Source organism: Anomaloglossus baeobatrachus, chromosome 4 (assembly GCF_048569485.1).
Source record: "Anomaloglossus baeobatrachus isolate aAnoBae1 chromosome 4, aAnoBae1.hap1, whole genome shotgun sequence".
In the NCBI taxonomy this organism is placed as follows: domain Eukaryota; kingdom Metazoa; phylum Chordata; class Amphibia; order Anura; family Aromobatidae; genus Anomaloglossus; species Anomaloglossus baeobatrachus.
Window position 1 is genome coordinate 266,935,072 of NC_134356.1, and position 13,025 is coordinate 266,948,096.

General features: G+C 46.9%; 1 protein-coding gene across 1 annotated transcript in view; it reads right to left on the reverse strand.

The window, feature by feature from the left end:
• Nucleotides 1-7,893: 7,893 nt before the first annotated feature.
• The window catches only part of CCDC38 (coiled-coil domain containing 38), a 108,211-nt gene continuing 103,079 nt past the window's right edge, over nt 7,894-13,025 (reverse strand). The window contains exon 13 of the mRNA XM_075343438.1: nt 7,894-8,018. Within this exon, the coding sequence (XP_075199553.1) occupies nt 7,899-8,018 (120 nt within the window). The 3' untranslated portion in view covers nt 7,894-7,898. The remainder of the gene's footprint in view (nt 8,019-13,025) is intronic.

The window sequence follows — 13,025 nt, forward strand, 5'->3', positions numbered from 1 at the left end:
CATATGAAATGAATCTGGGGATGTGCACCCAAATTCAGTGAGCATGCCCTGACAGCTAAGGTGCCATGCGCAAGCACTAGAGTTAATAGGAGATTGCCATGATGTCTGCCAGTCACAGCAATCAATCACAATGCAGAGGGTGTACATAATTTGAAGACCGAGTCAGACTGACCATGACTGAACTGAAGCCAATCGCTACCCCTATGACTAAAACAAAAGGTATCAATCATTGACATAAGCATAAAACGTGTGGGGAGGGTTTATGATAAATCCTGGGAACGTTTGCTTGGAAAAAAAAACACGTTAGTGATGCAAAACTTGTTTTCTTTACATTATTCGAGGTCTGAAAGCAATGCATTTTTTGGTATTTTGACAATTTCCCATATTCAGAAAATAAATACAAAATGTATTGTTTGGAAATTCGGAGACATGTCAGTAGTTTATGGAATGAATGAATAATTCTTATTTTCCTCTCAAAATATACCTATAAGGAGAAAAATCAGAAAAACTGAACATTTTGCAGTGGTTTCTTAACTTTTGCCAGAGCTGTATATTTTGATCGGACTTCAGTGTATGTAGTGGTGCCAAATACGTGTTTTTATTTTTTTGTTTTTTTTTCCCCCCTATTGAAGGTGTTGTGTTGTGTGTTTGTTTTTTTTTTGTGTTAATAGTGATTATAGAATCAAGTATTTTTAATACAAAATTAAATTGTTTATTTAATTTTTATTTAATTCTAGTTTCACAAACACCGGGGGCTGCCATCTTTGATATTCTGTGTGTAACGACAGTTACCTCATACTGCAGCGCCCAGGGCATAACAGACAGTTGTCGGGTTACGACACTATTCGCTTCTGCTGTGATCTGCGGAGCACGGTATATTGAGAAGATAGGTATACGTGGGTGGGCGTGCGTGCAGCAGAGCATTGCAGGTGGGCGTACGTGCGTCAGAGCATGGCGGGCGGCAGGTAGTGCATTGTTGGTACGGGGCATGCAGAGCACTATGTGGGGAGCACTATGCAGCTGTCCTTGGTGACACTTTAGACATTAGGATCACTTTGCGGTCACCAACAAAATGGCTTCACACTGTGATCCTAAACTTGATCTTCTCTTATCCTGTTGGAAACACCCAGATTGGGAGGGGGAGCTGTGATATCACACACATGAGTAGGTTCCACCCACTTTTACTGCAGCTGTAATGTGAGCTAGTTCTACAGTAGGATTTTAGCAGCTGCTCCCCTTAGTGTTTAAGAGTGGAAAAAATGTAACTTATTACATTTTTTTGATATTTTCCTCAAAAACAATATTTAAATAAAACATTTAATACTTTAAATTTTTTCAGTTATTGAATTTTTTTTTTTTTTAGACGACACCTTCCCTTTAAAGTCCCTTAAGACTTTGAACCTGTGATTATTTGATGGCTTCCCAATTTTCTATTGGGAAAATTATGTTGTCCTATGAATCCCAACCACTGGCTAGCTAAGTTGGCTCAAGTCACTGTTTTTACAGTGAGATGCTGGGGTATCTAACAGCACTGTTGATGCCTGTTACAGCAGGCTTCTGGCAGGTATGGTGTGGGCTCGCTGGTGCCCACTTCTTACATGGTGACCCGAAATATTACGTCTTTTGTTGGGAAACTGTTAAAGTACGTTTCTTTATCGTTCCTATGGGAGACCTAGACATTGGGTGTATAGCTTTTGCCTCCGGAGGACACACAAAGTACTACACTAAAAAGTGTAGCTCCTCCCTCTGAGCATATACACCCCCTGGATAACCAGATCTAGCCAGTTCATTGCTTTGTGTTCAGGAGGCTTACATCCACACATGCATTCTCATCTGATTTTTCATTTTTGGAAAGTTTTTGAAGAAAAGCGGGTCCAAGCCTGGACTCCCGGCATGTCCCTTCTCACCCCACTGTGTCGGCGGTGCTGTTAAGGTTGATTTACAAGGCTGGAGCCTTACATGCCGCGCTCCTTCACCATCCCTCGGGCTCTGGCTTATAGTGGGAGCCAGCACGGTTCTCCTTGCTTTGCAGGAGACCGGTCTCCATCCGCAGCCCTTCAGGATCCTGCTGGACGGAGCACTCATCCCCAGGGACTTGGAACCCTGCGTCTCAGCAAGCTAAGTACCTGAGACGTTTATATTCGGGGGGTCCCGGTACTTTATTATGGTGGGAGAGTGTGCTGTGTAACTTTTGTGACATTTCCGGCCGGTTCTCTGGCTGTCGCCTGAGAACCGCGCCGATGGTGCCTGCGCGCCGGCCGCATCGCTTAAATTTAGGCCCCGGCTTCGCCGGAGGCCTACTTTCGATTTCACTGCCCTCGCATGTCAATCATGCAGAGGGACAGTGCGGCTCCGCCCAGCGGCCGTTCGGCACAGGGGAGGGACACTCCTCTCTGAGTACATGTCCCCTCCCCTGTAAATCTCCTTGGCCCTCCAGATCCCGCTCTCAGAGCAGGTCCCGTCCCCTCTCCTCGCTCCGGCGCCATTTTCTCAGCGTTTTTCTCTGGATCAGCGCTGGCTGCAGCATCCCTGCTAAGCTGCTTGGGGGTCCGGGCTGTGGGATCTGGAGGGCACACAAACGGTCTGGTAAGCCACAACCTCCGGTTGTGGACCTTCTTATATACTCTCTGGGGGTCATTCTGGCTCAGAGCCCCCACTTCAGCAGCATGTCTCACACGAGGAGCAAGGTTGTACTCAATATGCACTGCATGTAAGCTCGTGCTGCCTGAACCGAGCACATATCCACATTGTGATGCCTGCTCTAACCTGACGATGCCTCAGCCTGGAATCGTACCCACAGTGGTCCCTCCGGCTGCTCCGGCTCCGGTGGCTGAACCCCCGGCTTGGGTAGAATCCTTCGCTAGGTCAATCTCCCAGTCTTTTGCCGACTCCATGGGACAGCTGTCCCGGACTTTGCTGAACATGCATCAGCCCCCTTCTCAGGGCGCCTCTGCTGCTAGGGCTCTCTCAGCAGAGCTCACAGAGGATTCTTCATCTGGTCCCAGACCCCATCCTCCTAAAAGGAGACGCAGGGTCCCCTCTCCTTCCTCGTCCCGCGGCTCTGATTCACGAGCTGACTCGCAGGACGAGGAGGATGCCTTTACTGGGGGCTCGGACGCTACCTCCATGTGCCCCATTGATCTGTCCGAAAGTGACGCAGATGTTAGTGATTTGATTGCGTCCATTAATTCTGTACTGGACCTCAATCCGCCAGTATCAGAGGAGCAACCCTCTCTGGCAGAAAAGCACCAGTTTACCTTGCCTAAGAGGACAAGGAGTGTGTTCTTTAACCACTCCAGTTTTCAGGCCACTGTGACCAAGCCTAGGGCCTGTCCTGACAAACGCTTCCCAAAGCGTGGTTCTGATGACCGTTTTCCCTTTCCACCTGAGGTGGTCAAGGAGTGGGCTCATTCACCAAAGGTAGACCCTCCGGTGTCTAGACTCTCAGCCCGGACCGTTGTATCAGTGGCTGATGGCACCTCTCTTAAGGATTCCACTGACCGCCAGGTTGACCTTCTGGCCAAATCTGTATATGAGGCGGCTGGGGCCTCGTTCTCCCCATCTTTTGCAGCAGTGTGGGCTCTCAAGGCCATCTCTGCTTCTCTAGAGGAGATGCATTCCCTCACCAGGGAATCTATGCCCGAAATGGTTGCCTTAACTTCCCAAGCTTCAGCTTTTTCATCCTATGCCATGTCTGCCATGCTGGAGGCTTCTCACCGCACTGCGGTGGCTTCGGCTAATTCCCTCGCTATCCGCAGGATCTTGTGGCTTCGAGAGTGGAAGGCACATGCTTCTTCAAAGAAGTACCTTGCTGGGCTCCCTTTTGCTGGATCCAGGCTATTCGGTGAACAACTGGATGAAATTATTAAGGAAGCTACTGGCGGGAAGAGTACTTCCATGCCACAAACTAAAACCAGGAAACCTGCCCAGGGTAGGAACCAGTCGAGGTTTCGTTCCTTTCGTTCCTCCAACTGGTCATCCTCTAAGCCCTCGGCCTCGTCCACTAACTCAGCCAAGTACCAAAAACCCAACTGGCGCACAAAGGCGCGTCCACAGAAGACCGCAGGAGCTGCTGCCACTAAGGCAGCCTCCTATTGACTATCTGGCCGCGCCAGCAACGTCCTTAGTCGATGGCAGGCTCTCCCACTTTGGCGACGTGTGGTTTCAACACGTCTCCGATCAGTGGGTGCAGGATATCATCTCCCACGGCTACAGGATAGAATTCTCTTCCAGCCCGCCAAACAGATTTTTTCTGTCAACTCCCCCCTGCTCCAAGGCCGCCGCCTTCTCTCAGGCCGTGGCATCCTTGCAGGCCAACGGAGTAATTGTACCGGTTCCCGCCCGGGAACGGTTCAGAGGTTTCTACTCAAATCTCTTCCTAGTCCCCAAAAAGGACGGTTCCTTCCGGCCCATCCTGGATCTCAAGCTTCTCAACAAGCATGTTCAGGTGCGGCATTTTCGCATGGAGTCTCTGCGATCAGTCATTGTCTCAATGACCCAAGGAGATTTCCTGGCATCCATCGACATCAGAGATGCCTATCTGCATGTGCCAATTGCAGTTTCACACCAGCGTTTGCTACGTTTTGCAATCGGAGAGGAACATTTCCAATTCGTGGCTCTCCCCTTCGGGTTAGCCACGGCCCCTCGAGTATTCACCAAGGTCATGGCAGCAGTGGTTGCGGTTCTGCACCTCCAGGGGTTGGCAGTGATTCCTTACCTGGACGACCTTCTAGTCAAGGCTTCATCCAGCACAGATTGTCAGCGGAGTGTCTCGCTCACTCTCGCCACTCTAACCCAATTCGGGTGGCTTGTCAATCTGCCCAAATCCACTCTGACTCCGACCCAGAGGCTCACGTACCTAGGGATGCAGTTCGAGACTCTGCCGGCACTTGTGAAGCTGCCCTTAGTCAAACAGCAGTCCCTCCATCTGGCGGTGCGCTCTCTGCTGAGGCCCCGCCGTCATTCCATCAGGCACCTGATGCAGGTGCTGGGTCAGATGGTGGCGTCAATGGAGGCTGTTCCCTTTGCCCAGTTCCATCTGCGTCCTCTGCAGCTGGACATTCTCTGCTGTTGGGACAATCGGACTTCCTCCTTGCACAGGCTAGTGGCTCTGTCGCCACAGACCAGGGGCTACCTTCAGTGGTGGCTTCGGCCCCTCTCTCTGTCTCCGGGACGCTCCTTCCTGGCCCCGTCCTGGGTGATCCTCACCACGGATGCCAGACGATCCTCAGGCCCTTGCAGCGGACGCTCTGGTTCAAGATTGGTCCCAGTTTCGTCTGTCCTACGTGTTTCCCCCTCTAGCTCTCTTGCCCAGAGTTCTGCGCAAGATCAGAATGGAGGGCCGTCGGGTCATCCTCATTGCACCGGACTGGCCCAGGCGAACTTGGTACCCAGACCTGCTCCATCTGTCCGTAAAGGTGCCGTGGCATCTACCGGACCGTCCAGACCTTCTCTCACAAGGTCCGTTTTTCCGCCAGAATTCTGCGGCTCTCAGATTTACGGCGTGGCTCTTGAGTCCTGGATCTTGACGGCTTCTGGTATTCCTCCTGAAGTCATCTCCACTATGACTCGGGCTCGGAAGTCTTCCTCGGCCAAAATCTATCACAGGACCTGGAGAATTTTCCTGTCCTGGTGTCGCTCTTCCGGCCATGCTCCTTGGCCTTTTTCCTTAACGACCCTTCTGTCCTTTCTACAGTCCGGTCTGCAGCTAGGACTATCCCTCATTTCCCTCAAGGGACAAGTCTCGGCTCTGTCAGTGCTGTTCCAGCGGCGTATCGCCCGGCTGGCTCAGGTGCGCACCTTCATGCAGGGCGCATCTCACATCATTCCGCCTTACCGGCGGCCTTTGGATCCCTGGGACCTCAATCTGGTCCTCACGGCCTTGCAGAAACCCCCCTTTGAGCCTCTTAGGGAGGTTTCTTTGTCTCGTCTTTCACAGAAAGTGGTCTTTCTAGTGGCCATAACTTCCCTCAGGAGAGTCTCTGATTTGGCTGCGCTCTCTTCGGAGTCACCTTTTTTGGTTTTTCACCAAGACAAGGTGGTTCTCCGTCCGACTCCGGATTTTCTCCCTAAGGTGGTTTCTCCTTTCCACCTTAACCAGGACATTTCCCTGCCTTCCTTTTGTCCGACTCCTGTTCATCGCTTTGAAAAAGCGTTGCATACTCTGGATCTGGTGTGGGCGCTCCGGATCTATGTGTCTCGCACCGCTGTTCTTAGGCGGTGCACCTCTCTTTTTGTGCTAACCACAGGTCGGCGTAAGGGCCTCTCGGCTTCTAAGGCGACCTTAGCTCGTTGGATTAGGTCGGCCATATCCGATGCCTACCAGTGTACTCAGGTGCCTCCCCCGCCGGGGATCAAGGCACACTCGACCAGAGCTGTCGGTGCCTCTTGGGCTTTCAGGCACCAGGCTACGGCTCAGCAGGTCTGTCAGGCTGCCACTTGGACTAGCCTGCATACCTTTTCAAAGCACTACCAAGTGCCTGCTCATGCTTCGGCAGATGCGAGCTTGGGCAGACGCATCCTTCAGGCGGCTGTCGCCCATTTGTGAAGTTAGGCTCCGCCTACTTCTCAGTTTTCTGTTTATTCCCACCCATGGACTGCTTTGAGACGTCCCAATGTCTGGGTCTCCCATAGGAACGATAAAGAAAAAGAGAATTTTGTTTACTTACCGTAAATTCTTTTTCTTATAGTTCTGTATTGGGAGATCCAGCACCCTCCCTGTTGCCTGTTGGCAGTTTCTTGTTCCGCGTGTTATCACCGGCTGTTGTTGTAGACAGAGGCTCCGGTTGTTCCAGTTCTTGCTCTGTCTTTACTTGTGGGTGGCTATTCTCCTTCAGCTTTTGCACTAAACTGGCTAGATCTGGTTATCCAGGGGGTGTATATGCTCAAAGGGAGGAGCTACACTTTTTAGTGTAGTACTTTGTGTGTCCTCCGGAGGCAGAAGCTATACACCCAATGTCTGGGTCTCCCAATACGGAACTATAAGAAAAAGAATTTACGGTAAGTAAACAAAATTCTCTTTTTTAAGATTATGAATTGAATAATTTCTGTATAAACCCATCCCAGAGAAGAGCAGTCAAATCTTTGTGTTCATAACTTCTAAGAAGTACCGTAACACTTTATGATTTAAGAAAAATGCAGAGCCGAGAGATCTGCTTTAAGTCATTAGTAAATGCTTGCATTACCTACAATTAGTGATGAGTGGACCCGTGGATATTCGGATTCATTGAACCAGCACAGGAGAAAAAAATCTGAATCGACAAGCGAACTTGGCGCCGCCCTTAACGCAGAACAACGAATCCCATATAAGTCAATGGGGATGAGACGTTTTGGGGCTGTAAAGTGGCTGTAATAAGTGGCAGGGGGTGTGGTGGCAGTTAAATGGTAGTAAGAGTAGGATAGTTATACATACCATGTTTCCCGGAGGATCACGCTACAGTCATGGGACCGCTAATTGGGTTCATGAATATTCACTGCTTCCCCTGCCCATCTGCTGTGCCAGTGTCTGTGATTGGTTGCAGACTGTTATACACACCCTTTGTCTACATCTGTGATTGGTTTGCTATATAGTGTAAAAATAAATAATTTACATAAGGTGTTCGATACCGACACCTAACTTTACCTATCCACAAAAAAATTATGCTGGAGCATCTTTGTTTTCCTATTCCTTTTATACTTAATAGTACATAGTAATTCCCAGTTGTCTATACATTTCCAGGAGGGGAGTCACAGCATAGAGCTATGAAAAGTCGGGAATGGTGATGGGAGCTCATTAAAAGGGTATTCCCTCTAGGAATGTATGGTATATCTACGAGGACGATAGTAATAAAAACATTCAAAGGTGTGAATTAAGTCTTCAACATTTAGTGAGGATTAGCAGAACAAGGTGTATGTAACATCTAAGTAAAGAAATACTCATATTCTTCCTGTTTCTGTGCAGCCAGCTTCTCAAGGTCCATATTCTTCTTTCTTCTAGATTGTGGTGAAGGCTCAGATCGTTTCATAAGTTTTCTTGTTACCTGGGGAATATTATTAAGCCATAGTTAAAGGGGTTATCCGGCTTATTTTGCTTTTTTTTTATTATTTACACTATTGGGCTACATTGGGTCAGGTAAGTAGATAGTGAGCACTTACCTGCCCTGCTGTCAGCCTATCTCCCCCGGCTCAGAGCGGTCATGTGACTGCTCCTGCTGTGATTTTGCTACTTCTGGTCATTTCATGTCAACATGGGCAGGACCATGTTGACATGCAAATTTGCCACTGCATGTTGCCACCTTGATGGGCTGTACAGTGCGATGAGCCCTGCCCCCCTCCCGATGTGCTGCTATCTGTGCCCTGTATGTGCTGGACAAATACAGGGTTGCCCTCTCTGTCTAGGACACCGTGATCGCTGTTTGCCCAACAGTGTCCTCAGCTCCTTATGTTGTATGGTGCCCGAGCAACTGTGATCCCCCTCCCCCGTGCGCTGTGATGAATTCAGCCTCCCGTGCTCCTTGCTTCTGAATACAGTCAGAAAATGGGATGTCACCTGACACCAGCGAACAGCACTGAGCTCTCTATCGCTCAGCTGTAAGGACACTGCAATCATCACAGCACGGAGGAGAAGAGACCGCATGCTGCATGGGTGAGAAGAGAGAGCGAGCAGGGGGGGCAGAGTAGAGCGTGCACGGCTGACAGAGGGGGGGGCAGAGAAGAGAGTTCATGGGGGTGAGAGACAGGGGAGTGCTGGGGGGCAGAGGAGACAGTGCAGTGGGAGAGAAGAGAGTACATGAAGGGGATTATGTGTAAAATATTATCTAACTAGGTGTGTGTGTGTGTGTGTGTGTGTGTGTGTGTGTGTGTGTGTATCTATCTCCTATAGACTCATACAAAGAGCTTCAGAGAATAAAGTGAAAAATCAAGAGAAACAAAAGTTAGAAAACAAAAAAATAATGTAGGGGGGTGTTTTATATGACAATACAGCACAGATTAATTTACATTTTTTTTGGACAACTCCTTTAAAAGGAGCATTTCAGAGAAAACATACTTTGAAAATTTGGCCGTGCACAGTGTTTGGACTGATGGGGCCTGGTAACTTTTTGATGCCCTGATCTTCATCTTAGGGCTGCTTCTCACTTGCGAGTTTCTCGCAGTAGAGCAATGCGAGAAAAACTCGCATTGAAATCGGACACATGTTAGTCAATGATTCAGCTCTCATCTGCGATTTTTTTCTCAGTCCAAATCGGACCGAGAAAAAAATCGCAGCATGCTGCTTTTTTGCGAGTTTCTCGCTCCATTTGTCCCAATGATTTCCTATGGAAGGGGATTAAAAGTAGCATCACACACGCGCACCACCGTTCACATTTGCGAGTGTGGCAGTAACTTCGCACATTAGATGAATGTGACAGCACATTTCCATAGGTTAATTAAATGACACATGTGTAATAGCTTTTATCTAATTAAGATGTTGCATGAAACTAGCATCGCAATCGCAACACACACGCGAGCAAATAGCATCGCACTTGCGTTGCACTCGCACCTAACGTGAACTAAAATCAGCCGAGTATTTTTCAGCCCAGTCGGACCGATTTTACTCGCATAGATGTGTTTCCACCCTTAGGGCTGCTTCTCACTTGCGAGTTTCTCGCAGTAGAGCAATGCGAGAAAAACTCGCATTGAAATCGGACACATGTTAGTCAATGATTCAGCTCTCATCTGCGATTTTTTTCTCAGTCCAAATCGGACCGAGAAAAAAATCGCAGCATGCTGCTTTTTTGCGAGTTTCTCGCACCATTTGTCCCAATGATTTCCTATGGAAGGGGATTAAAAGTAGCATCACACACGCGCACCACCGTTCACATTTGCGAGTGTGGCAGTAACTTCGCACATTAGATGAATGTGACAGCACATTCCCATAGGTTGATTAAATGACACATGTGTTATAGCTTTTATCTAATTAAGATGTTGCATGAAACTAGCATCGCAATCGCGACACACACGCGAGCAAAAAGCATCGCACTTGCGTTGCACTCGCACCTAACGTGAACTAAAATCAGCCGAGTATTTTTCAGCCCAGTCGGACCGATTTTACTCGCATAGATGTGTTTCCACCCTTACAGGTACACACTCACATAGAGATAGACCTGTCAGTCCAAGTTCAGACATAGAATGGAGTTCCAAACGTTATTCCTTATTTATTAGTCCAAGAGAGCAGTCTGCAGAAGCCACCGGGAAACTGCCTAAGGGTATGTGCGCACGTTGCTTTTTACCTGCTTTTTTGCTGCTTTTTCTTCTGCGCTGTTTAATGCCAAAATGGATGTGTTCTTCTATTCAAGCAAAGTCTATGGGAATTTGGGTTTCTTGTTCACACTATGTTGTTCAAAATGCTGCCTTTTTGAGGCAGAACTTTGGTCAAAAACTCAGCTTTTCAAAGAAGCAACATGTCAATTGTTTTTGCCATTTGGGTTTTGCACTGCAAAGCTGAGTTTTTGACCAAAGTTCTGCCACAAAAAGGCAGCATTTTGAACAACATAGTGTGAACAAGAAACCCAAATTCCCATAGACTTTGCTTGAATAGAAGAACACATCCATTTTGGCATTAAACAGCGCAGAAGAAAAAGCAGCAAAAAAGCAGGTAAAAAGCAACGTGCGCACATACCCTCACACTAGAAAGCTGAGACATTGTCCACAGCCAGCTCTTCAAAGTTCGTTTTTGCTGAAATGCTGCAGTGTTTTATAGTAAAACAGTGGTTGTACTAATACAGCCATACTCTGATTCATGCTGCCTGGAGCTTCAGCGGTATGATTCAGATGAAAGATTTCCTTTCAGGGTTTGTCCCCCACTGCTCACTTCAGCATTGAGAAGTAAGTACGTGATATCACCTCTACTGACACCACCGGGCTGCGAACATTAGACTAGGATGGGTGCACAATACCTGTTAGCCTAAGACACACGGTGAGAAAAACTGTGCGAGTGGAGTGCGATAAAACATCGCATTCCACTCGTACCAATATTAGCCTGTGTGTCAGCGCACATGAGCGATTATTTTCTCAGCCCTAATCGGACCGAGAAAATAATCGCAGCATGATGTGTGTGTAATACGAGACTTTTTCTCGCACCCATTCAAGTCTATGGGGCGAGAAAAAAATCGCACTGCACTCGCGGTACACCGGTGTCCGCGAGTGCAGGGCGAGAATGGCAATAGCCGGCTACGGAGGAGAGAGAGAGAGAAATCCCTCCCTCCCCTCCACAATGGCGGTCCACCCCCCACAGCTGATGTCCGCTCGCACAATCAGACCTCAGTCACAGGGATACTAGCATGACACTTGGCTCTGCTGTACTGCCAGCGCGAGCCGAGTGTCATGCGAGTGGATCACAGTAATCCCCGTGTGGCCCCAGCCTTAAAGGGAATCTGTTACTAGGTTTTTGCTACATCATCTGAGCGCATACAATTAGTGCAAATTAACTAAGTATTGTGGATATTTTATGGGAAGCACCAAACGACTACTACTATATATATATATATATATATATATATATATATATATACACATATATATATATATATATATATATATATATATATATATATATATATATATATATATATATATATATATATTGGGAATCAATTGGTAAATTGACACAATTATCAATAAATACTGTAAAATAAATAAATAGATATGATTACCAATGTTGTACAAGGAATAAACACTGTAGCACACAATGGATATTGTAATTATAAAGAAATACATACACTGGTTACCAATTAATAAATTCTGTACATGGAATAAATACTATAGAGGGAGAATAAATATTGAACTTATTATGATACTAAAAATAAATGCTGAATAGCAATTGGAGAGTAGGGAGGTCTGCACCAGTCCTAAATAGTATGGTAGGAATTTGGACAAAGATTGGGAAGGATTTTTCCCCCCCAGTGAGTTTAGATTGCTGTGCTAGTGTAGTTGTTGGTGGAAACAATCTTCAATTGATATCAGACAGATTGTGCTAACGTAATACTCTTCATCAAGCTAAATTTCAAGACCTGTTGAGGAGATGCAGTAATAGTGCTCTCTTATGACGCCTGTCACGTCGACAGACGGTGGGGTTACACTGCACCGCTTCCATCAGCGACCCTGTGACATGATCGCGGGTTGCCACGTCAGCCAGAGGTCAGCTGATGAACCCTGTGTCTGTCATGACGAACTTCCTGTGAAGCGTTCATAGGATATGATGATTTGTGTTGCACAGAGCACTGCTAATATACTGCTCTGTACACCACAAACGATCGAATGATCGCAGCTTCAAGTCCCATAAGAGGACTAGTAAATACAATAAAAAGTGTGAAAAAAAAGTTCAAATCACCCCCCTTTTGCCCCATTCTAAATTAAAACAATAAGCGAAAAGCCATATATTTGGTATCTCTGCGTTCAGAAATATCCGTTCTATCAAAATATTAATAAACTAATCTCATCGTAAATAGCGTAAAGGAAAAAAGACTTACAACGCCAGAATTGTTTTTTAGTCGCCACAACATTGCAATAAAATGCAATAAGAAGAGATCTAAACATTGCATGCACGCAAAAATTATATCAATAAAAACATCAGCTTAGGGCGCAAAAAAAAAAAGCCATCACATAGCCCCAGATCCCGAAAAATGAGAACGCTATTGGTCTCGGAAAATGGCAACAAAAGCACATTTTTTTTTTGTAAGTATTTCTGATTTTTTTTCATCAATTAAAAGACAAACGTTATATGTTTGGTATCTACGTACTCGCACTGACCTGGAGAACCATATTGTCAGGTCAGTTTTACCATATAGAGAACATGGTAAATATATAACACAAAAAACAATAGTGGAATTGAACTTTTTTTGTGCAATTTCACCACTATGTTCATCTCCCTGAAGATCCACGTTTCGAGCTGTGTTGGACTGATGGCACCGATATCGTGGGGGTCATGTGACCGCTGCAGCCAGTCAACGAATACTGTGCGACTGCAACCTCGTCATTCCATCTCAAGATAGTCAAGATGGACCAAATGA